This window comes from Schistocerca serialis, chromosome 4 (genome assembly GCF_023864345.2).
Source record: "Schistocerca serialis cubense isolate TAMUIC-IGC-003099 chromosome 4, iqSchSeri2.2, whole genome shotgun sequence".
Lineage (NCBI taxonomy): Eukaryota > Metazoa > Arthropoda > Insecta > Orthoptera > Acrididae > Schistocerca > Schistocerca serialis.
In genome coordinates this window covers 472,373,047-472,399,515 of record NC_064641.1, presented here as the reverse complement: position 1 = coordinate 472,399,515, position 26,469 = coordinate 472,373,047, and the positions used below count along the sequence as shown (strand labels likewise).

At 44.6% G+C, this 26,469-nt stretch overlaps 1 protein-coding gene across 1 annotated transcript in view; it reads right to left on the bottom strand.

Moving 5' to 3' along the window:
- LOC126475144 (dynactin subunit 2) overlaps positions 1–26,469 on the bottom strand; it is a 50,813-nt gene that overhangs the window by 13,889 nt on the left and 10,455 nt on the right. The window contains exons 4-5 of the mRNA XM_050102757.1: positions 12,025–12,136; positions 1,044–1,201 (exon numbers count right to left, since the gene is read on the bottom strand). Coding sequence (XP_049958714.1) covers positions 1,044–1,201; positions 12,025–12,136 — 270 coding nt within the window. The remainder of the gene's footprint in view (positions 1–1,043; positions 1,202–12,024; positions 12,137–26,469) is intronic.

Genomic DNA, 26,469 nt, shown 5'->3' with positions numbered 1-26,469 from the left:
AGTCTTCACATCATACCAGTTATTTAGTGCTATCTGTTTAATAACGTTTATTTCATTTAACCTATCTGCTGCACTCACTGGAACATTATTGACACCATTCACTAAGCTTCTATACACTAAATTTATAAAGAAGCAGCTTGAGGAAGCTTAAACAGCAATCCACTAGGTTAAGTCTGATGATGTACTTAATGTACAAACTGGTAAGATTGGTAATGCCTTTTTCAATGATTTTTTTTATTTTTTCAGGGAGTTAGTACAATAAATGTAAATGATTTTGTATAGATAAACATTGGTATAGCGTCTCTCCCTGGGCCTTGTAACAGCTTTGGAATGTTGGGGAAAGGCTGGTGCCTCAGTGCAACCTGTCAGAGTTGTACACACATTTACGAACTAGAAGTTCACCAAGAAGCAGCTGATACGACTTTACAGAAGGAATCCTTTGGTAGACTGGCAGTGACATGAATAACCACAGCAGAGAATCTGATCACACCATTTTTTTACGTAAAACAGACTTCTTGTTCAAATAATGTTATCTGTTTTTAAATTTTGACCTTGTGTGTGTTTGAAGTGCAAATTAATGTAGGATCAACTTGGACAGCCAGAGGATGGAGCGTTACTCCTGAAAAGCATTGCTGAGGATTATCTTCCAAACATCAGTGGTTGTATGCTAAAATCTTTATAATGATTATCTTAAAAGCTGGTATCTCTGGACCTTCATATGGAAAATATTAGAACTGTCAACTGATACAAGCACCCATCTGTTATGAAGGTGAGACGAGGCAAAGATCATTCTTGCAACAGGAGGGGTCCCTCTCATCCTGGAGTCTGCTATCTGTCTTTCCCCAATTCAACCCCACCCCCACCGGGGAAGTCCCCTGAAAGACACCATAATTTATGTACTCATATACATGTGTGTTGGCAGCACTGACACTTCTCCCAAACATGAGTACTGGACAGCAGTTCTGTCAAACAGTGTCTTAACATCTCCCAGCATAAAATATTAAACATTTAGATATTTACCACCAGTACAGAAAGATACTAACTTATGTTGCATATTATGTGGGTCAGAAAGATTTGATACAAGCTGAGATCCAAGAGCCTCCTCCAAATGAACTTCAGCCATTTGAGAGCAGACATGCTCCATACGACCTGCTAACTGGGAATATGGCTGCTGCTGCTCTGGGGCATCCTTCAGTGATTCCTGAAACACAGTAACATTTTGTTATCTATAAAAAATATTTCTTGTTCTCTTTGTTCCTGAAATATTTGTACTTGTGCAGATTATTCACAAAGGCTCTTCCAATCTCCTGTTTTCTCCACAATTTATTGTTCAGCATTTCCTCCTATTACAATACTCTCCAATTCACAACATCCCCGTCTTTCCATCTCGTTTGTAACCTTCCAATTGGTCTTCTTCCACATTCTGTCCACTACAGATCTCTTCTTGGTAGTAAACTGATGGATATATGTTTAGCTCTACTCCACAGTTTGCATATTCACAAAGATATTTTTCTTTTTAAAACTTTTTTTATAGTGTAGCGTGTCTAATGACTTCATATGCTGTCATCATGCAACAAACAATGTATTGTATTTAACAAATGCACAGTGCAGTGCAGTGTTGTTAGAGAACACTGTGTATGGATAAATAATTAAGTAAAAGTTTGATGAACAATTTTGAAGAGTTCAAAAAATTAAGTACAGTTTATATATCACACTGAGAAAAGGAGTTAGATGAACAGCTCATACGGAGAATATGTGTGAAACTTTGATTTTACAAACAACCTAGAACTGCTGAATACAACAGCTGTAAACATCAATGCCAGTCAGTATATTTATCACAATTTGTGTTTTCTTTACAAGAAAAAGAGACTAAAACCTCTACACCTCCTTCCCCCAAAGTACCAGATACTCTCTAAAATCATCACCAGTCTCACAGTAAAAACATAGGGTTTTAATCAAGCAAAGGAACAAGATGGCTTTAGATGAGAATATTACACAATGGGCCATTTTAAAGTTTTGAATGAAATTATACAATAGAGCAATAAGTATGGATTACGGCTTTGCCCAAGATTCGTAGTTTCTGAGAAACGAGGCAGGGATTCAACCTATGTTAGCATACTGGAGATTATATACATCAATGCTACAACTTTTACATCGTCAAAAATACTCTCAGCAGCTCTAGAGGTGGTTTCCAAATCTCTAAACTGGGAAAGTGAAGAAGCAACATGCGAAAATGGAACCTAGTGTAACTACCTACATTTTAATGATGATATTCTATTGTTTGTTCAAGCATAGCTAAGCTTCATCAACAAAGGAATAATTTCACAAAACAAGTATCAAGTACACTTGAAAAACCATTACAAAGAGATTAAAATAATTTATAACCATCAAATCATATAAGGAAATAGTATAAATTAATAATGGAATAGAACCATCTAACAAACAATAGAAAATCCAGGATGGAATAATGACAAAATTATGAAAAGGATAGACTGCTACTCACCATATAGTAGAGACAGTGTGTTGCAGACAGGGGAGACTGCTAAACAAGTAAGCTTTCGGACAAAAGGCCTTTTTCTGAAAGACACCACATACAGTCACATTCATGTAAACAACTCTCATGCATGACTGCTGTCTTGTAAACCACAGACACTGTGTGTGTGTGTGTGTGTGTGTGTGTGTGTGTGTGTCAGAAGGAGGTCTTTCCACTGAATTTACTTACAGTCTTTTTGTTATGCCTGTCTGCAATTCAACATCTCCACTACACGTGAGCAATCTATCTTTTTCATAATAGAATGATATAATAAGCTTTTTCTATTTAGGGCAATTTAAAACAAGTACAGGATTGACAAGAAACAAACAGATGAGTACTATGGCATGAAGTGCTTTCACTAATATGAAGTGTGTTTTCAAAACCCAGCTTCCAATGTGAATGAAATGGAAGGTTTAGAATCCATGTCATTTTGATAATTAAAATTCTATACTTTTAATTCTAGACAAAAATGAATCCCAGTTTCACAAGAAATGACTCTTTTTATTAAGCAACCACTCTTACAAATCACCATCACCAGCGAATGGTGAAATAGTTTTGAAATTTCATGACATGGCTCTGGGTACACTTCCTACTAGTTAATAACCATTGTATATTCTGGCCTTCTCCAAACCGATATTGAAATGATATTTCTGTCTGGTGTAGGGGCAACCTTTATCCAACAGTGGATATCACTCCCCCTCTCTCCATCCCCCTCTCATTTCCCAATTACTAACCACAATTATTAGGAGCAACTGTAGGATGGTATTGTAAACCTTCCTTGCATCCCTCTCCTCTCTGAAATTCACCCTTCTGGTACTTACAATGAATAAAATTTGTCTCAATGCTAAATCTGTAGTGTTACACTTTTCCTTAGTATTTAAAATAATTTCAGGCTATGAACACCTGTTTACTTTTACATTTGTTCTATGATACTGAATTATTTGTGTGTTAACCTACCTATTTTATTGTGGCAGCACTAACAGTTCATTCCTTTAGACTTCATACCTTTATTACAATTGAATCATCACATGACTAAGTGTGCTGCTTTTAGTGAAGAAGGTTTTCAGTAGTAAAAGATAACTATTTCTCCTTTAACCAGTCACACAACTTCAACATATATGTGTGAGATAACAATGTGAGTGTCACTAACAGTTATGGCTGTTTTGTATCCATCCTCTTGCTAGTGTAACTTTCGTATTTTCTTTGAAAAACAGTGATCCTCACCATGTATATGCTACATACATTTTAAAATTTGCTTGGCTATCATAATCACCTTCATTCACTTTCACAGAACAATTTATCCTTTGTTGATACCTCCTAATAACTTATTTTTCAAATAGCACCAACACTTATGTTTTTGCATAATTTTCTCACTACTCCTGAAGTTATGATTCCTGATTCCTATTACACTGCATTTGTGTGTTTTACATACTGTTCAACTTTAACACCTCAATGTACTTTAGTTTAACTCCATGACAGTTTAATTTCAGGCACTGCATTTTGATTTGTACACAGGAATATTGTAACACCTATGTTTGTTTATATCCAGAACTATGTCGCTATGAGTATGGTCATATGCTTTCTAAATAATCTTGTCTTTTGTACTTATTAACGGTGATTAAAAAGGAACTCACTTTTGTCAGATCGAGATCCCATTGTATTGTAACTCTCAGCATCTAATGAGTTCAGTTAGTTGTCATCTGTAATTACAATTTAACCAACTTACCATGAGATTTAAATCACTGCTGTAGTATTTTTCCACTCAAGTTAGGGTCTTACCTGTGGGGAACTTACTAGCTTAATTGGTGCGCAGATTCCAAGCTGAATTTTCATTTAACAATTATTTCCATGGAATTGCTACAAAATAATTGTGCTAATATAACTTTGAGTGTTAGGTTCTACAATAACGGTTTTTAAGAACTGACCCCAATAGGCCTTAGTTTTCTATTGTCTGTTAATGTTTTGAGAAAACAGATTAATATTTATACTCTTTTCACATTTAGGACTGTTCACGTAAAGATTATGTTATCGGTGGCATAATCCTCAAGAATTTTAATGATTTAGCAATATTCACAATGTTAGTACTGTTTCCCTCAATTCTTTTTTATGTATATATGTTATAGATTTAACATTGAGTAAGTGATCTCAAAAATTCAACCCACTTCTAACAACACAGTAAAGTTTAAATGAGTTCACATTGAAAGCTTTAATATTTGTTTCAATTCAATTCAATTTTTTTTTCTTTTTTTTTCATGTCCTTCAATGCTTAGAACTTTTGATTAAAGTCAACCGAGAGAATCAAAACAAAATACTGCTTTCAGAGTTTAGTCCCAGTGTCTAAAGGCCACATTAATTTGCAACATTTTCTCCAAGTCGTCCTCTAACATTAGTCATAGAAGTGTTGCAAATGACTAACTGTAATTTTTACTTGAGCCTTTTTTTAATTAAATAATTAATTTTTTTTAAGCTCATCTGGCGAATTCAGCCGGTCCCCCTTTGTATGCATTGTCATGTTATGTTCAAGTGTAGTTTGCTGTGGTATACATGCCAAGTAGGGTTGTTCAGCACAGTTTGTTCCTGTGCGCGGCTGTGGGTAGCCAGTAATGAGCTTTGGAGAGGAATCTTGTTGGCTTCTGGCTTTTTGTCAGTAGTGTCGATTCTAGATTGGATGCACACTTTGGTACCAGCATGTGATCTTGCTCTTACTCTCCTTAATTCTCAGGCTTTGTTCAGATGCTAAAGGTAGCATCTTCTCTATGACCACCTTGACTGGCTGATGGCCTGAATGGACCAACTTGGGTGAACTCAAATGCATTCCATCCAAAGAACATACCGAGTCAAATTTTAATTAACTCTTATTAAAGAATCTCCCTTCAGATGCCTACATTCTTGCGTATCCTGGACAGGCTCCACTCTGCACCTGAACATTATGAACTTTATTGCTCTTCAAAGTATGTGTGGAAAAAAAAAAAAACACCTCAAGCAGATATCTTGCACAATCCTTCTACAAAATTTTCAAGGAATGGGTTATGGATTTTTGGGGTGGAACCATGAATATTCTTAAGATCATACTACTTGATTTCCCCTCCACCCCCCACCCCCACCCCCCACAGCATGAAGATAAGTGGAAACTAACAGCTTGTGCAAAGGAATACAGGCAATCTTTCTTCTCAAGCTCAATTTAATGGATTGGCAAGAAACACCAACATGGTAGAATAAAATATCCCTATCTATATTCCATGAAATTATTCACAGAACACAGAAAATCTTTTTTTTTTTTTTTGGTGGGGTTTAAGGGCGCTCAACTACTGAGGTCATTAGCGTCCAGTCACAGTTGTTAGAGCACATGTAATCTAGTAAAACTCAAGGGGAGGGGGGGACACCAGAAAGTCCTGACAAAGATGCAGATAAAATAAGTAAAAAAGTTAGATATCTTTGGACAAGCCAGTCAAAGTTATAAAACGCAGAACACGAGCAGCTGCTCGAGCGTCATCAGCTAAAATATCCGGTAATGTAGATGGCAAGGACAGGACAACACGAGATTGACTAAAGCGGGGACACGACAATAAAACATGGCGCACTGTTAATGCCTGACCACAAAGGCACTGCGGGGCTGGGTCACCGGAAAGCAGGTAGCGGTGGCTAAACCGGCAATGCCCAATCCGCAACCTGGTCAGAAGGACCTCTTCTCGCCGAGATGGTCGGGAGGAGGTTGTCCAAGCAGTTGGGAGCAGTTTTACTGCCCGGAGCTTGTTTCCTTGGAGGGATGACCAAGCATCCCACCACAACGACACAAGCCTCTTACAAACAACCCCACGAACGTCAGATGACGGGACACAATGGGAGGCTGGCCGAGGCAGGAGGACTGCAGCCTTGGCTGCAGCATCTGCAGCCTCATTCCCAGGCACTCCGGGAACCCACAGAAAGCTGACAGGAGAACCATTATCAGCGAAAGAATGGAGGGACTGCTGGATCCGTTGAACCAAGGGATGGACCGGATAGGGAGATCCAAGGCTCTGAAGAGCACTGAGTGAGTCAGAGCAGAGTACATACGATGAATGGCGGTGGCGGCGGGCATACTGAACGGCCTGATGGAGAGCAAAAAGCTCGGCCGTAAAGCTGGAACATTGGTCGAGGAGCCGGTATTTAAAGTTGGTGGCCCCGACGACAAAGGCACAGCCGACACCATCGTCAGTTTTGGAGCCATCAGTGTAAATAAAGGTGTGACCGACAAGTCGAACACGAAGTTCGAGAAACTGTGAGCAATACACTGCAGCCGGAGTACCCTCCTTTGCGAGTGAGCTGAGGTCGAGATAAATACGAACCGGAGCCTGGAGCCAAGGTGGTGTCGGGCTCTCACCCTCTCTGAAGGTGGTAGGGAGGGCAAAATCCAATTGTCGAAGCAGGCGATGGAAGCGGACTCCGGAGGGCAGCAGGGCAGACACATACAACCCGTACTGACGGTCGAGAGAATCGGCGAAGAAGGACTGATAAGAGGGGTGGTCGGGCATGGACAACAGCCGGCAGGCATACCGACACAGCAGTACGTCGCGCCGGTAGGTCAATGGTAATTCGGCAGCTTCAGCATAAAGACTCTCGACAGGACTAGTGTAGAAGGCTCCGGTCGCAAGATGTAACCCCCGATGGTGGATAGAGTTGAGACGGCGTAAGAGGGATGGCCGAGCAGACGAGTAGACGAAGCTCCCATAATCCAGCTTTGATCGGACTATGGACCGATACAAGCGAAGCAGGACAGTGCGATCCACTCCCCAAGATGAACCACTAAGAACTCTGAGGACATTAAGGGAACACGTACAACGGGCCGCCAAATAAGAGACATGCGGAGACCAACAAAGTTTCCTGTCCAATGTGAGCCCTAGAAACTTAGTTGTTTCCACGAATGGGAGAACAACGGGACCGAGATGTAAGGATGGTGGAAGGAACGCTTTATATCGCCAAAAGTTGATACAAACCGTCTTCTCTTCAGAGAGCCAGAAGCCATTTGCCACGCTCCACGAGTATAGGCTGTCTAGACAACGCTGAAGGCAGCGCTCCAGGAGGCATGTTCTCTGGGCACTGCAGTAGATCGCGAAGTCATCGACAAAGAGAGAGCCCGAGACATTAGGTGGAATGCAATCCATAATTGGCTTGATCGCGATGGCAAAAAGGGCTACGCTCAAGACGGAGCCCTGAGGCACTCCGTTCTCCTGGAGGAAGACGTCGGACAATACGGAACCCACACGTATCCTAAACTTTCGATCCGTTAAAAAGGAATCAATAAAAAGGGGCAGGCGACCGCGTAGGCCCCACCTGTGCATAGTGCGGAGGATACCTCCTCTCCAACAGGTATCATAAGCCTTCTCCAAATCGAAGAACACGGCTACCGTTTGGCGCCTTCGCAAAAAGTTGTTCATGATGAATGTCGACAAGGTCACAAGGTGGTCAACAGCGGAGCGGCGGCGACGAAAGCCGCATTGGACACTGGTAAGTAGCCGTCGAGATTCAAGAATCCAGACTAACCGAGCATTAACCATGCGTTCCATCACCTTACAGACACAGCTTGTAAGAGAAATGGGGCGGTAACTAGAAGGAAGGTTTCTATCCTTCCCGGGTTTGGGTATAGGAACAACAACGGCATCACGCCAACGCACGGGGACCTGACCTTCGGTCCAGACGCGATTCTAGGTACGAAGAAGGAAGCTTTTGCCCGCCGGAGAAAGGTGTGCCAGCATCTGAACGTGAATGGCATCTGGCCCCGGAGCAGAGGACCGGGACAGTGCAAGCGTATGTTCGAGTTCCCGCATAGTAAAGGGGGCATTATAAGTTTCCAGATTCAGCGAGTGGAAGGAAGGTCGCCGAGCCCCTTCTGCCTCTTTCCTGGGAAGGAAGGCAGGGTGGTAATGGGCGGAGCTTGAAACCTCCGCGAAAAACCGGCCGAAGGCGTTGGAGACAGCCACAGGATCAACAAGGACCTCACTACCTGAGGTCAGGCCAGGTACCGAGCAGTGGGCCTTAATGCCCGACAGCCGGCGCAGGCCACCCCAAATGACAGAAGAGGGAGTAAAACTGTTAAAGGAGCTCGTGAAAGAGGCCCAACAAGCTTTTTTGCTGTCTTTGATGACTCTACGGCATTGCGCTCGGAGTCGTTTGTATCCAATACAATTCGCCAACGTAGGATGGCGGCGAAAGGTGCGTAAAGCACGTCGTCTAGCACGGATAGCGTCTCTACAAGCCTCATTCCACCAGGGGACAGAAACGCGATGCGGAGAAGAGGTAGTACGAGGAATGGAACGTTCGGCAGCATTGATGATAACAGCCGTGAGGTATTCGACCTGACTGTCACAACTGGAAAAATCGTGGTCCGGAAAGGTCGCCAGGGAGGAGTAAAGTCCCCAGTCAGCTTTCGGTATGTTCCAGCTCGAAGGATGTGGGGATGGGGTGTGGTGCAGGAGACGAACGACACAGGGGAAGTGGTCGCTCGAATAGGTGTCAGAAAGGACATACCACTCGAACCGACGGGCAAGATTGGTAGAACAGATCGAGAGGTCCAAGTGGGAGTAGGTATGAGTAGAGTCCAAGAGGAAAGTCGGGGCGCCAGTATTGAGGCAGACAAGATTGAGATGGTTGAAGACATCCGCCAAGAGTGAGCCTCTTTGACAGGATGCAGGAGAGCCCCAAAGGGGATGATGGGCATTGAAGTCGCCAAACAATAAAAACGGCGGAGGAAGCTGAACAATCAGGTGCATCATGTCAGCCCGACTAACTGCGGATGACGATGGAGTGTAGATGGTACAAACTGAAAAAGTAAAAGCAGAAAGAGTAATATGGACAGCTATTGCTTGGAGTGGGGTGGTCAATGGGATGGGATGGTAATAGACATCGTCCTGAACGAGCAACATGACCCCACCATGAGCTGGGATACCGTCCACAGGGGTGAGGTCATACTGCTCCGAGGTATAGTGGGTAAAGGCAATACGGTCAGTCGGGCGCAACTTGGTTTCCTGGAGACCAAGGACGAGCGGACAGTGCAGGCGGAGGAGCAGTTGTAATTCCTCCCGATTAGATCGAATACCTCTTATGTTCCAGTGTAACAAGGCCATCGCTAGTCAAAAAAGAGGGGGAACAAGACGGGGGAAGAGCTGGTCACCTCGACGGCCGCGGAGGGCCAGGTTTCGAGGGAACAACGCTACAACCGGTGGGAGGCGGATCCTGTTCCATCGAGTCGTCGCCAGCTGCGGCCGCTGTCCCGGGTTGTGTAGGAGGGGCAGCATCATTTGCCGACGAGAGGCCAGCTGAGCGCCTGGCAGCAGAGCGTCCCGGCAAAACTGAGGACGGCCGGGAGCAGCGACTCACGGATGGAGCGTCATACGAAACGCGCCAGGGTGGAGAGGGGGATAGAGACTTCTTCTTGGAGGCCTTCCTGGAAGTCCGAGGAGGCACAGGGATGGTGGGCTGGACCCGAAGAAGGTCCTCACGCGCGGGGTCTGTTTTGGAACACTGGACGTCAGAAGCTGGGGTCCGGAACGTTTCCCCGATGGACGCCTGAGAAGAGGATCGCTTCTCAGGCGGCGGGGGGGGGGGGGAGGAGGAGGAAGGGTGGCCCCTGGCGCAGAGGGGGCAGGGGCCGCAGGGGAGGAGGATTTGGGAGGGAGGGATTTGGGAGGCGGAGGCATAGATCCCGGATGGGGGGAGGAGGTGGAGGGGGGACAGGATAGGGGTGAGGATACCGTGGAAGGAGTGGACACGACTGAGGCAAACGAAGTGGTCAACGTCACGGGATGGAGGCGGTCATACTTCTTCCTGGCCTCAGAATAAGAGAGACGATCCAAAGTTTTGAGTTCTTTAATCTTCTTCTCCTTCTGATACGCGGGGCAGTCTAAGGATCTAGGCGAGTGGATGCCAGGACAATTAACGCACCGAGGTGGTGGGGTGCATGCATGTTCCTCACGAAGAGGACGTCCACAATCGCCACAAAGGGGCTCAGCCTCACACCATGATGACATGTGCCCAAAGCGCAAACACCGAAAACAGTGCATAGGAGGCGGGACGTAAGGTCGCACATCGCACCGGTAGCACATCACCTTTACCTTCTCCGGGAGAACGTCCACCTCGAAGGCAAGGATAAAGGCCCTGGTGTCGATGCGACGGTCTTTGGGGCCGTGCTGGACTCGCCAGACGAAATGGACGCCTGGGCGCTCCAGGTTGGCCCTGAGCTCCTCATGAGATTGCAGCAGGAGGTCCCGATGAAAAATAACCCCCTGCGTCCTATTCAGTGCCAGATGCGGGACAATGGACACTGGGATGTCCCATAGTCGGTCGCACGCCTAGAGCGCTGCCGACTGTGTGGCGGAGGTGGTCTTTATAAGAACGGACCCCGAATGCATCTTACTGAGAGCCTCGATTTCCCCGAAGATGTCCTCGATGTGCTGAACAAAGAACATGGGCTTGGAGGTGGCGAACGTCCCCCCCATCGGTTCGAGAACAGACCAAATAGCGGGGGAAGTACTTCGCCCCAAGCCGGCGGGCCTGTCCCTCCTCCCAGGGAGTGGCCAAGGGGGAAAGGGCAGGAGAACCAGAACCAGAGACAGTACCTTTCCTTTTGAAAGACTCGGCCGCAGAGCGACCTGATACGTGTTGACGTTTCATCTGCGAAACGTCCGCCCCGATACCACCCACTCCGACCAGGGGCTCTCCCCACGGGCGCCACCCAGCCTCAGCAAGGGCCACCTGGCAGGATGACCGTTGCCAGGAGTCCTGATGCCCCAAGGAGACGGGCATCTACTCCTTGGCCGACATGGGAAGGGTGCAGCTCAGGTATCGGCAGTATGATCCCTGTGTTGTCAGGGGGCTAAAACCTAGAGGGTACATGACGACCCCACCACAACGGGCTGGCTACCGTGCTGGATTTCGGGTGCCATGGAAAGTCCATCATGATCGTAGGTGCAGATGGGGATGCACTATGGGCGTAACTTGTACAACCCATCAGGCGTTTAGGCCCAATTTGAGGAATAGTGGGTATGGTGACAATGCCGTTACAATGCTGAGTGCCAAGGTCTTAGTGAACTGAGGACCAGTGGTACACCACGTAAGGCGTCCTTCCCCAAAAGACTCGTACTTCTGTAGAATTTTGAAAAATGGAGGTCAAACCCCAAGGGGGACCACCACATGGAAGGCCGAAACGGTTGAAACTCCTTTTAGTCGCCTCTTACGACAGGCAGGAATACCTCGGGCCTATTCGTACCCCGGACCCGCAGGTGAGGAAAATCTGTAGTATCATCACACTGCAGTCCCTATCAACAGTAAATGAATTTATAAAAACAAATGTGCAAGTAATTTCATGATGAAGGATGTAACTATTTACTCTAAGCTTTACTACAATAATACAAAAGTGTTCTTGAATAACACTTCAGTTTTTAATACCTATTACACAGTATGGGAGAGAAAATTTTTATTACTGGATTTGGAAATGAAGGCCATACAGTATTTCTAACCTGAATTTGTGATATTTCTTCCAGCAGTTCTTTCATTTCACACTGAAGACGTTCATATTTTTGGAATGGAGTTTCCTTCTCACCCATGCCAACTAGCTCCAACTCATTCAATCTGAAAACATATGTATCTTCAGCATATCCCTCCAACTGCATTCACTGAAATCATTGTGGCTTACAAATTGTATTCTATTAATGAAAATCCTAAATGCTTTAATCTATTATTTATTTCAAAACCACAACACACAAGCTGATATAATGCACCTTATGTATCAATATTCAGATCAAGCATACTATGAAGTATTACAGTACTGTTATAAGTAAAAACAAAGATGAGGTGACTTACCGAACAAAAGCGCTGGCAGGTCGATAGATACACAAACAAACACAAACATACACACAAAATTCAAGCTTTCGCAACAGACTGTTGCCTCATCAGGAAAGAGGGAAGGAGAGGGGAAGACGAAAGGAAGTGGGTTTTAAGGGAGAGGGTAAGGAGTCATTCCAATCCCGGGAGCGGAAAGACTTACCTTAGGGGGAAAAAAGGACAGGTATACACTAGCACACACGCACATATCCATCCACACATACAGACACAAGCAGACATATTTAAAGACAAAGAGTTTGGGCAGAGATGTCAGTCGAGGCAGAAGTGTAGAGGCAAAGAAGTTGTTGAAAGACAGGTGAGGTATGAGTGGCGGCAACTTGAAATTAGCGGAGACTGAGGCCTGGCGGATGACAAGAAGAGAGGATATACTGAAGGGCAAGTTCCCATCTCCGGAGTTCGGATAGGTTGGTGTTGGTGGGAAGTATCCAGATAACCCGGACGGTGTAACACTGTGCCAAGATGTGCTGGCTGTGCACCAAGGCATGTTTAGCCACAGGGTGATCCTCATTACCAACAAACACTGTCTGCCTGTGTCCATTCATGCGAATGGACAGTTTGTTGCTGGTCATTCCCACATAGAATGCATCACAGTGTAGGCAGGTCAGTTGGTAAATCACGTGGGTGCTTTCACACGTGGCTCTGCCTCTGATCGTGTACACCTTCCGGGTTACAGGACTGGAGTAGGTGGTGGTGGTGGGAGGGTGCATGGGACAGGTTTTGCATCGGGGGCGGTTACAAGGATAGGAGCCAGAGGGTAGGGAAGGTGGTTTGGGGATTTCATAGGGATGAACTAACAGGTTACGAAGGTTAGGTGGATGGCGGAAAGACACTCTTGGTGGAGTGGGGAGGATTTCATGAAGGATGGATCTCATTTCAGGGCAGGATTTGAGGAAGTCGTATCCCTGCTGGAGAGCCACATTCAGAGTCTGGTCCAGTCCCGGAAAGTATCCTGTCACAAGTGGGGCACTTTTGTGGTTCTTCTGTGGGGGATTCTGGGTTTGAGGGGACGAGGAAGTGGCTCTGGTTATTTGCTTCTGTACCAGGTCGGGAGGGTAGTTGCGGGATGCGAAAGCTGTTTTCAGGTTGTTGGTGTAATGATTCAGGGATTCCGGACTGGAGCAGATTCGTTTGCCACGAAGACCTAGGCTGTAGGGAAGGGACCGTTTGATGTGGAATGGGTGGCAGCTGTCATAATGGAGGTACTGTTGCTTGTTGGTGGGTTTGATGTGGACGGACGTGTGAAGTTGGCTATTGGACAGGTGGAGGTCAACGTCAAGGAAAGTGGCATGGGATTTGGAGTAGGACCAGGTGAAACTGATGGAACCAAAGGAGTTGAGGTTGGAGAGGAAATTCTGGAGTTCTTCTTCACTGTGAGTCCAGATCATGAAGATGTCATCAATAAATCTGTACCAAACTTTGGGTTGGCAGACTTGGGTAACCAAGAAGGCTTCCTCTAAGCGACCCATGAATAGGTTGGCGTACGAGGGGGCCATCCTGGTGCCCATGGCTGTTCCCTTTAATTGTTGGTATGTCTGGCCCTCAAAAGTGAAGAAGTTGTGGGTCAGGATGAAGCTGGCTAAGGTGATGAGGAAAGAGGTTTTAGGTAGGGTGGCAGGTGATCGGCGTGAAAGGAAATGCTCCATCGCAGCGAGGCCCTGGACGTGCGGAATATTTGTGTATAAGGACGTGGCATCAATGGTTACAAGGATGGTTTCCGGGGGTAACAGATTGGGTAAGGATTCCAGGCGTTCAAGGAAGTGGTTGGTGTCCTTGATGAAGGATGGGAGACTGCATGTAATGGGTTGAAGGTGTTGATCTACGTAGGCAGAGATACGTTCTGTGGGGGCTTGGTAACCAGCTACAATGGGGCGGCCGGGATGATTGGGTTTGTGGATTTTAGGAAGAAGGTAGAAGGTAGGGGTGCGGGGTGTCGGTGGGGTCAGGAGGTTAATGGAGTCAGGTGAAAGGTTTTGCAGGGGGCCTAAGGTTCTGAGGATTCCTTGAAGCTCCGCCTGGACATCGGGAATGGGGTTACCTTGGCAAACTTTGTATGCGGTGTTGTCTGAAAGCTGACGCAGTCCCTCAGCCACATACTCCCGACGATCAAGTACCACGGTCGTGGAACCCTTGTCCGCCGGAAGAATGACGATGGATCGGTCAGCCTTCAGATCACGGATAGCCTGGGCTTCAGCAGTGGTGATGTTGGGTGTAGGATTAAGGTTTTTTAAGAAGGATTGAGATGCAAGGCTGGAAGTCAGAAATTCCTGGAAGGTTTGGAGAGGGTGATTTTGAGGAAGAGGAGGTGGGTCCCGCTGTGACGGAGGACGGAACTGTTCCAGGCAGGGTTCAATTTGGATGGTGTCTTGAGGAGTCGGATCATTAGGAGTAGGTTTAGGATCATTTTTCTTCGTGGCAAAGTGATACTTCCAGCAGAGAGTACGAGTGTAGGACAGTAAATCTTTGACGAGGGCTGTTTGGTTGAATCTGGGAGTGGGGCTGAAGGTGAGGCCTTTGGATAGGACAGAGGTTTCGGATTGGGAGAGAGGTTTGGAGGAAAGGTTAACTACTGAATTAGGGTGTTGTGGTTCCAGATTGTGTTGATCGGAATTTTGAGGTTTTGGAGGGAGTGGAGCTAGAAGTGGGAGATCGAGTAGATGGGAGAGACTGGGTTTGTGTGCAATGAGAGGAGGTTGAGGTTTGCTGGAAAGGTTGTGAAGGGTGAGTGAGTTGCCTTTCCAGAGGTGGGAAACCAGGAGATATGACATCTGTTTTACAAATTCAAATGCTTTCTAATGGAACTACCTAACACTGATCACATGGCATAAATTTTTGCATAAATGAAAAAAATACTCAATTAGAAAATTTGAAGTCAGTGATTCACATTTGTCAAGCTATATACTAACAAAGGTAATGAAAACAAATCGTGGGTATATATTGTATGGTATTCATCCTTTTTATCCACCTCATATTGTTCAAATTTATTTTCACAAACATCAACATCATGTAAATTACGAGCAACAAGAGTGACAACTGATTTGAATTATATTGGTTTTCAAAAAATGACTGATCTATAAATTTACCACATTATACTGTACAGACTAAAGCTGTATTGGTATGCAAGACTGTCAGTCATATAGATATTGAAGAGTTTTACTGTTTATAACAGTAAAATATCCTAAAAACAAAGTTCACTGCGGAATTCACAACACATTAAATAGTAGTTAATCATAAATCATTATCCTGACAGAAAATTTATGAGAGCATGCTGAAAAGTAATGCCTCTGAATTTATGTGAAAACATAGCTTTTTCAATAAGACAAACTTAATTAACATTTTACATCATTATTCATCATGTCTACATACTTCATAAATAAGTCACCCTCACGAACAAACACATTTCTCCCAACAAGAGACCAGTTTGCAGATACCATAACTGTAGAATGTTTGACTTTGTTGATGGTGCCACAACCTCACCTCTGCTTGGATCACTTGATCACAATCTAAGTGAAGTCTTCAAAGGTGTTCTTAAGTTTTGGAAACAAATGAGATGAAAAATTGGATAAGGTCAAGTCAAGGCTGCATGAAAGATGACTGATGGCAGTGAACCCAAGGCACTGGATTGTTGCAGCAATTTTGTATGGTCTGGTATTGTCGTGCTGAAATTGGTTGGTTGGATTAAAAGAGGGGGGAAGGGACCAAACTATGAGGTAATCAGTCCCTTGTTCTGAATAAAATAATACCACAATTGTGATAATAAAACAAACAACACTGACAACTCAAAACAGAATGAAAGGAAAAATCACTAGAACGATGAAGGGCAACATATATGTAAATGGACAAAAGGGGACAAGAAAACCACAGAAATGCAAGAAACGGGATTAAGAGATTAACACAACACAGCAGATTACCATGGCTGGCTGACCACGAGAATAAAAATGGAGAAGCCAGCCACTCTGCAACACATTAAAACCTCCACCCTAGAAGCACTAGGGTGGGGGACACAGAGGCACAAAGGACATGCACTAAAACTTAGATCAAATGATAAAACCCACCCTCATGAATAGAACGTAAAACTAAATCAGCCGATGAGTCATCATCAGATAAAATTAGCAGCAACGAGTCCGGTAACCCAATATTTCATCACTGGGCAGTAAATGTGGGACAGTGAACCAAAATATGGGCCACTGTCAACCTTGTGCCGCACCGACACTCAGGGGGGGTCTGCACAGCGCAGGAGGTAACCATGGGTCGCCCAAGCACGGCCAATGCAGAGTCAGCAGAGAACAACTGATACCCTGCAAGGGGCCTGCATAGAAGTCTTCCACACATTCGTAGTCTCCTTAATGACATGCAGTTTGTTGTGTGTACTGTTATGCCATTCCATTTCCCAAAGGCGAAAAACCCTATGGCGTAAATCAGAACACAGGTCAAGTTCAGAGAGGCCCATCTCCAAAAGTGGTTTCCGCGTAGCCTGTGACCAGCCTGTCGGCAAGTTCGTTGCCTGAGATGCCGACGTGTCCTGGGGTCCCAGTATTTAAGAAGCAGAGGTCAAATTGCGACAGTACATTTTTTGACATTTCTACTTCTGCTAATGTGCACATTTCCACCCCACAAGGGGTTATGGGCATTAAAATCTACCAAAAGTAGGAAAGGTTTAAGGAGTTGACCAATCAGTGCAGCTAATAGATTCAGGGGTACTGCACCAACTGGAGGAAGATATACATTGCAGACAGTTATTTCCTGCGTTGTCCATATTCTGACAGACACAGCTTCAAGAGAGGTTTGAAGGGGCACAGTTTCATTACAGATTGAGTTTAGGACAAACTCAAACTCCACATGACACTTGATTATAGTTGCTATGGTTCCTGTAATATCCTTTACCCGCAGAGGGCAGGTGTCTGCATTGCCGGGAACCAGCTTTCCTGGAGGGCAATGCAGAAAGCAAGTGTAAAGCTTAACAGTTGCTGTAGCTCAGCCAGGCAGTGGAAAAAACTGCCGCAATTCCACTGGAGGATGACATCGTCGTGAGACTGGGAAGGCACTGAACATTCACCGAGGCAGTTTACGCCTCAGGGTCACCTGCTGCCACCAACTTTTTGCCTGAGCAGTCATATCCATAGTACCTGAGGGTCCAGCAAGATCCAGGTCCACAGCGTACGCCAGAATCTCCACCCCACCTCGAGACGCACAGCTTGTAGGTAGCGGTGGTAAGGGTGCCACAGAAAGGTCTTTGTTCTTGGAGATCATCTTTTTCGATATCTTGCGCTGTTCCTTGGGTTTCCCCATGCTGGGAGGACTTCAATGAATCAGTCTCCGGGACTGAGGACGAGCGTGAAGCCCTTACGACCAGCTGTTTTTTAGCTCTTAAGCCACTGGTGGGTGTCATCTTTCCCACTAGCAGAAACCTGGAAAGGGAGTAACCCAAGTGATCCCTTCCTAGTGAGAGGAGCCAAAGCAGCCTTATGATTCTCTGGCTCAGAAGTGGGGACTGAAATCCCCGATGGTTGGGGGTTGCTCCATAAGTATGTGGTGCAAGAGCAACAGGGAGGGAAGTGCCCCCCCCCCCCCCCCTCCCCACCATCAAGGGAACAGGTGTAGTCTCCCAGTTCTGAGAGGCGACAGGAATTTGAGGAACTGATAGGGCAACAACTGTTCACGTAGCTGCGGCATATGAGGAGGTCATAGCCACAGGATGTAGGTGCTCAAATTTCCTCTTAGCCACAGTGTGGGTCAGTCAGTCCAGGGTCTTATATTCCATGATTTTTCTCTCTTTCTGTAAAATCCTGCAGTCTGGCAAGCAAGGTGACTGATGTTCTCCACAGTTGACACAGATGGGAGGCGGGGCACGTGGAGTATTGGGATGTGATGGGCATCCACAAGCTTGACAGGTGGAGCTGGAACTATAGCGGGAGAGATATGGCCGAACTTCCAGCACTTAAAGCACCACATCAGGGAAGGGACATATGGCTCGACGTCACAGTGGTAGACCATCACCTTGTCCTTCTCGGGCAATGTGTCACCCGCGAAGGCCTAGATGAAGGCAACAGTGGCAACCTGGTTATCCCTCGGACCCCGATGGACGTGCCGGACGAAATGAACACCTCGTCGCTCTAAATTGGCAGGCAGATCGTCGTCAGACTGGAAAAAGAATGTCATTGTGGAATATAATACCCTGGACCATATTTAAGCTCTTATGAGGCGTGATGGTAACAGAAACATCCCCCAGCTTGTCACAAGCAAGTAATACCCATGACTGGGCAGAGGATGGTGTTTTTATCAAAACTGACCCAGAGTGCATTTTGGACAAGCCCTCCACCTCCCCAAACTTGTCATCCAAGTGCTTCACAAAAAACTGAGGCTTCATGGACATGAAAGATTCCCCATCACCTCTCATACATATGATATACTGGGGCGAATAAGCTTCACTGCCATCCTTAGCCTGGCATTCCTCCCATGGTATGGGCAGGGAGGGGAACAACTTGAGGTCACACTTCTTGGCACTGAAATTAGAATTTGCCCACTTAAGAGACTGCTGGCAGCAGACCATCCCCAAGAGATGACGTACTATGCTTCATGGCATGTCATCCGCTCTGATGCCACCCACTCTGACCAGAGGCCCTCCCCTTGGGTGCCACCCAGCCACAGCAAAGGCCACCGGATGGCCACTGCCGGGAGTCCCGATGCCCCAGGGTGACGGGCATCTACTCCTTGGCATATGTGGGGAGTTAATGGCGCAGGAATCAGCAGAGCGATACCTGTGTTGTCAGGGGGCTACAACCAACAGGTTACATGATGGCCCCACCACAATGGACTGGCTACCGTGCTGCATATGAGGTGCAAAGAAGTACATGGTCATCATCGGCACAGAAAGTGACACTGCATAGGCATGGTGGAAAGTGCACACAGGAAGGTGTCCTAACCCAAGAGATGGAGAATGGATGGGACTGCAATGTGATGACAAGAAAGTGGGCTAAAGATCTCAATGCACAATGGACACAATGCACCATGTAAGGCGCCCTTCACCAACTGGCTTGCTCTTCGGGAAAATTTTGAAAAATGGAGGTCAAATCCTACAGGGGACCATCACAAAGGCTGAAATGTGTGAAACTCCTTTTAGTTGCCTCTTACGACAGGCAGTAATACATCAGACCTATTCTAACCCTTGGACCCGGAGGAGGGGGGGGGGGGGGGTCACGCTGAAGGAGAGGGTGTTCCATGTGTGAACAAACTCTTCAAACTCATCGTTTTAGTTTTATAACAGTGACAGAGTACCTTTCAGAGTTACTGGTAGTGCCTTTAGGCATGAATTCACAATTCACACCGTGAAGGTCCCAGAACGCTGTGAGCATGACTTTGCCTGCTGATGGCATGATCTTTAACTTTTTTGGCACTAGTGATCCTTTGTGGCAGAAAACCACTGATGCTCTCAATTTCGGGGTCAAAATGGTGAACCCAGCTTTCATAACCAGTCACAATGTTGTTAAGGAACCCATCACCCTCAAAAACGCAAAAGAAATTGTTGACATGTCCAATCTCCCTTGTTTCATGTCAGGAGTGAGCATTCCAGGCATCCACCACACACACAGTTTCCTGTTCCACAGTTTTTCAGTGATGATCTCCATACCCTCTTTTGATTAGCCACACTTACATTATAGTTGTATCTGTTATCCGACAATTTTCTCTGATGAGTTCATCAACCCAGTTCTGAAGAGACTCTTTGATTGGCGTACATGGTCATCCCACTTTGAGCTCTGCCACACACACTGAGGTTAGAACCAATGTTTCCTTCATTACGAGTACAAACAAAACACAGTTGTGCAATACTGATGTCATTATAATAGTCACCATACACAGCTTTCATTCTTCTATGGATTTCAAATGTAGCCATGTTTCCTGTGGTTAGAAACACTACTGCACTGTTTCCCATGTGCCGACATAGTTACGTTAAAAATCACCGTATTACATGATACAGTTCGGAATCCTCTAGCGGCAGAGGGTTGCAACTTGCATCAGCGAAGATGCATGATGTGTAATACCTCAACTGATATTGAGCACAGAATAAAAAAAATTGGAGGCATTACTTTTCTGCAAGCCCTTGCACAAGAAACAATTTAAAACATCACATGTAATGTATTAACATGAAATTCTCAACAAAAATTCACAAAGCACAAAATGAATAAACTACAATGAAAGCAATTGTGATTGCAGAACTAAGTTATTCACTTTAAAGGGTATATATAATCCATAACTGAACTCTGTAATAATAAAGCTGTTGCAGTGTTATCTTATCCAGTTTGCTCTTAAAGAGATTCCTTCATGTGTACTAATTTTTAGCAAATTATATTAACTTTCTCACTTTTATTCATATTGCAGACAGTTTCATATTGTAATGTCAGTAAGCGATCGGCTTACTAGCTCACTGTCATCGGTGAAATATACCAATGAAGTAGTTGTCACTAATGGCTAACCTGAAAATGTATAGGATTTTACACTAGCTTTTCAGAACTGATTACCTCACAACACTAATCTGCTAACTATTTAAGACTAGAATAGAGTAAATACTTGTATCATCTGCAAAACTTAAATATTTTGGTAAAGCATTTGCTAACTTGAAGAGAGTCAAACACTTTGATCATTTCAGCCATAAATAGAAATATTAAAAAAGGTAGCAAGATTTTTCTGTTTAGCAAAAGTGACAAAAAGCAGATTACAGAGTACCTGACGGCTCAACACAAAAGTTTGGTCTCAAGTACAAATAGTGTTGAGGATCAGTGGACAAAGTTCAAAACCATCGTACAATATGCGTTAGATGAGTATGAGCCAAGCAAGATCGTAAGAGATGGAAAAGAGCCACCGTGGTACAACAACCGAGTTAGAAAACTGCTGCAGAAGCAAAGGGAACTTCACAGCAAACATAAATGTAGCAAAAGCCTTGCAGACAAACAAGAATTACGCAAAGCGAAATGTAGTGTGCGGAGGGCTATGCGAGAGGCGTTCAATGAATTCGAAAGTAAAGTTCTATGTACTGACTTGGCAGAAAATCCTAAGAAATTTTGGTCTTATGTGAAAGCGGTAGGTGGATCAAAACAAAATGTCCAGACACTCTGTGACCAAAATGGTACTGAAACAGAGGATGACAGACTAAAGGCCGAAATACCAAATATCTTTTTCCAAAGCTGTTTCACAGAGGAAGACTGCACTGTAGTTCTTCTCTAGATTGTCGTACAGAGGACAAAATGGTAGATAGCGAAATAGACGACAGAGGGATAGAGAAACAATTAAAATCGCTCAAAAGAGGAAAGGCCGCTGGACCTGATGGGATACCAGTTCGATTTTACACAGAGCACGCGAAGGAACTTGCCCCCCTTCTGGCAGCGGTGTACCGTAGGTCTCTAGAAGAGCGTAGCGTTCCAAAGGATTGGAAAAGGACACAGGTCATCCCCGTTTTCAAGAAGGGACGTCGAACAGATGTGCAGAACTATAGACCTATATCTCTAACGTCGATCAGTTGTAGAATTTTGGAACACATATTATGTTCGAGAATAATGACTTCTGGAGACTAGAAATCTACTCTGTAGGAATCAGCATGGATTTCGAAAAAGACGGTCGTGTGAAACCCAGCTCGCGCTATTTGTCCACGAGACTCAGAGGGCCATAGACACGGGTTCACAGGTAGATGCAGTGTTTCTTGACTTCCGCAAGGGGTTCGATACAGCTCCCCACAGTCGTTTAATGAACAAAGTAAGAGCATATGGACTATCAGACCAATTGTGTGATTGGATTGAAGAGTTCCTAGATAACAGAACGCAGCATGTCATTCTCAATGGAAAGAAGTCACCCGAAGTAAGAGTGATTTCAGGTGTGCCGCAGGGGAGTGTCATAGGACCGTTGCTATTCACAATATACATACGAGGGCAGTTCAATAAGTAATGCAACACATTTTTTTTCTGAAAATCAGGGGTTGTTTTATTCAGCATTGAAATACACCAGGTTATTCCCCAATCTTTTAGCTACACAACACTATTTTTTAACGTAATCTCCATTCAATGCTATGGCCTTACGCCACCTTGAAATGAGGGCCTGTATGCCTGCACGGTACCATTCCACTGGTCGATGTCAGAGCCAACGTCGTACTGCATCAATAACTTCTTCATCATCCGCGTAGTGCGTCCCACGGATTGCGTCCTTCATTGGGCCAAACATATGGAAATCCGACGGTGCGAGATCGGGGCTGTAGGGTGCATGAGGAAGAACAGTCCACTGAAGTTTTGTGAGCTCCTCTCGGGTGCGAAGACTTGTGTGAGGTCTTGCGTTGTCATGAAGAAGGAGAAGTTCGTTCTGATTCTTGTGCCTACGAACACGCTGAGGTCGTTTCTTCAATTTCTGAAGAGTAGCACAATACACTTCAGAGTTGATCGTTTGACCATGGGGAAGGACATCGAACAGAATAACCCCTTCAGCGTCCCAGAAGACTGTAACCATGACTTTACCAGCTGAGGGTATGGCTTTAAACTTTTTCTTGTTGGGGAGTGGGTGTGGCGCCACTCCATTGATTGCCGTTTTGTTTCAGGTTCGAAGTGATGAACCCATGTTTCATCGCCTGTAACAATCTTTGACAAGAAATTGTCACCCTCAGCCACATGACGAGCAAGCAATTCCACACAGATGGTTCTCCTTTGCTCTTTATGGTGTTCGGTTAGACAACGAGGGACCCAGCGGGAACAAACCTTTGAATATCCCAACTGGTGAACAATTGTGACAGCACTACCAACAGAGATGTCAAGTTGAGCACTGAGTTGTTTGATGGTGATCCGTCGATCATCTCGAACGAGTGTGTTCGCACGCTCCGCCATTGCAGGAGTCACAGCTGTGCACGGCCGGCCCGCACGCGGGAGATCAGACAGTCTTGCTTGACCTTGCGGCTATGATGACACACGCTTTGCACAACGACTCACCGTGCTTTTGTCCACTGCCAGATGACCGTAGACATTCTGCAAGCGCCTATGAATATCTGAGATGCCCTGGTTCTCCGCCAAAAGAAACTCTATCACTGCCTGTTGTTTGCAACGCACATCCGTTACAGACGCCATTTTAACAGCTCCGTACAGCGCTGCCACCTGTCGGAAGTCAATGAAACTATACGAGACGAAGCGAGAATGTTTGAAAATATTCCACAAGAAATTTCTGGTTTTTTCAACCAAAATTGGCCGAGAAAAAAAATGTGTTGCATTACTTATTGAACTGCCCTCGTAAATGACCTTGTGGATGACATCGGAAGTTCACTGCAGCTTTTTGCAGATGATGCTGTGGTGTATCGAGAGGTTGTAACAATGGAAAATTGTACTGAAATGCAGGAGGATCTGCAGCGAATTGACGCATGGTGCAGGGAATGGCAATTCAATCTCAATGTAGACAAGTATAATGTGCTGCGAATACATAGAAAGATAGATCCCTTATCATTTAGCTACAAAATAGCAGGTCAGCAACTGGAAGCAGTTAATTCCATAAATTATCTGGGAGTATGCATTAGGAGTGATTTAAAATGGAATGATCATATAAAGTTGATCGTCGGAAAAGCAGATGCCAGACAGATTCATTGGAAGAATCCTAAGGAAATGCAATCCGAAAACAAAGGAAGTAGGTTACAGTATGCTTGTTCGCCCACTGCTTGAACACTGCTCAGCAGTGTGGGATCCGTACCACATAGGGTTGATAGAAGAGAGAGAGAAGATCCAACGGACAGCAGCACGCTTCGGTACAGGATCATTTAGTAATCACGAAAGCATTACGGAGATGATAGATAAACTCCAGTGGAAGACGCTGCAGGAGAGACGCTCAGTAGCTCGGTACGGGCTTTTGTAAGTTTCGAGAACATACCTTCACCGAAGAGTCAAGCAGTATATTGCTCCCTCCTATGTGTATTTCATGAAGAGACCATGAGGATAAAATCAGAGATTAGAGCCCACACAGAAGCATACCGACAATCCTCCTTTCCATGAACAATACGAGACTGGAATAGAAGGGAGAACCGATAGAGGTACTCAGGGTACCCTCCGCCACACACCGTCAGGTGGCTTGCGGAGTATGGCTGTAGATGTAGACTTCTCTCAAGGTGTTGATTATAACCGCATTAAAAAGATTATGGCATGGCAGGATTAAGGTATCCTACAATAATGATGTCAATGGATGCTAAACTCAAGCAAGGACTGGTCAAGTTTGGTACTGAGAACAGGTGAAGGCATATTGACAGGATTTATTCCAGAATTCACAAAGTCATTCAGGAACACAAGGAGTCACTGATTTAAGAGTTCAGTGTGTAGCCACTGTTGCCCCTCACTAACAGTTCATTACTTCATAAACAAGGATTAAGTTGAACAGATTGTTAGAACTATTAATAACTTACTAAAATAATCCTGTAAAGTTTAACTAATAAATTAATTACATGACTAGACATGTGAGGACATCCTAATACAGAATTTTTGGGAGGGGGGGGGGGGGGGGGGGGAGGGGAAGGAGAGCCGGGGATTAAATTATTTCTGGACCGATTCTTTTTTCAACAAAGAAAACTAAAATGCACTTCATATTCAGCTGTTCACCAATTGCATGAAAGAAAGACCAGAAAACATGCTGAGAACAGTCTATCAGAAAACTATACAGAGTTAAATATTTTCATTGTAAAAGAAGCATACCACATGCACACTCATGGCTTTTTTTATTAAGCATGTAGTGAGATTAAAATTGTACTCTGGTAATGCCAACCCCCATCCCCGAACACAGACCTTATGCATTCCTGAGCCTGTGTACGAGAGCAAAACAAATAGTTATAGTAAAACTGATAGTGAGGCAACGTAAACCAGTTATTCTTGCATCAAACAATTTAAATTTATCACACACACTCATTTTTTTCATGTAACTATTCATTTTAAAGAATATTTATCACTAAGTAAAATACAAACAAGTGGTTTTGGATTCCACAGCTAAAAATTTTAGCACCATTGTTAATAACAACAAATCCAGCTAAAAATTTTAGCACCATTGTTAATAACAACAAATCTAATCACTAGCACTTTCCAACTTCCATGCTTACAGGGCATGCACGAGTTCAGTTTATGTGGTTATGAGTCCTCAGCAACCCCCCCCCCCCTTTTCTCTCTCTCTCTCTCTCTCTCTCTCTCTCTCTCACTCACTCACTCACTCACTCACTCACTCACTCACACCTGGCCATATTTGTAGTCAACAGAATCTTGCTAAGCATCTGCAGAAACAATCCCATATATTTTGGTACTTGTACTTGCCAGCACCTTTTAACACTGTAATCCATTTGCTACATATTTTTAATCCTCTGAGTAAAATTTTGATTTCATCACCTAACTAAGTTGCTATTCATCTCATCAATCCATTCCAACATCAAACACTGACTTCAGCTTGGTCCACAAGAGCCTTAACTAATGAATATTGACTGTTCAGCATGTCACATCCTGAATTTTATTTACAATTCCTTTTACAAATAATTTTTGTATGCTATAGTGTTTAATAACAGTGTCTAATAAAGCTACCATAACAGTTTCTGATATATCTACCATGTGGACTATTTATTTCATATACTAAAATAGTAATAATGGCAGCTAATACTGTAAACTTGCCAGTACTGTACCTCTGCACCAAGAGATGACACTGTCATTATGTCTTTCAAGCTTTATTTGAAAATTATGAATATTTCCATATGAAGGGGTTGGTGCAAAGTGCTAATCGTCAGTTTGGTAAGGATTAGTCTTATCACTTGCCTGTTGTGTTTATGAATGTATTACATGTGGGTAAATCAACAGTATTAGGAAAATGATAGATCACTACTCTCCAAAAAAATACCCACTGAATTGCACAGACACACAATGAAAATACTATTCACATTACATCTTTCAGCTGAAGCCTTCTTCAGCAAAGAAAACATGCACACATTCACACACATAAGCACACCTCACACACAGATGACCACTACTAAAGGCATCTGCGACCAGAATGCAACTCTCACTTGAATGCAACATATAATTCCCTATGTACTG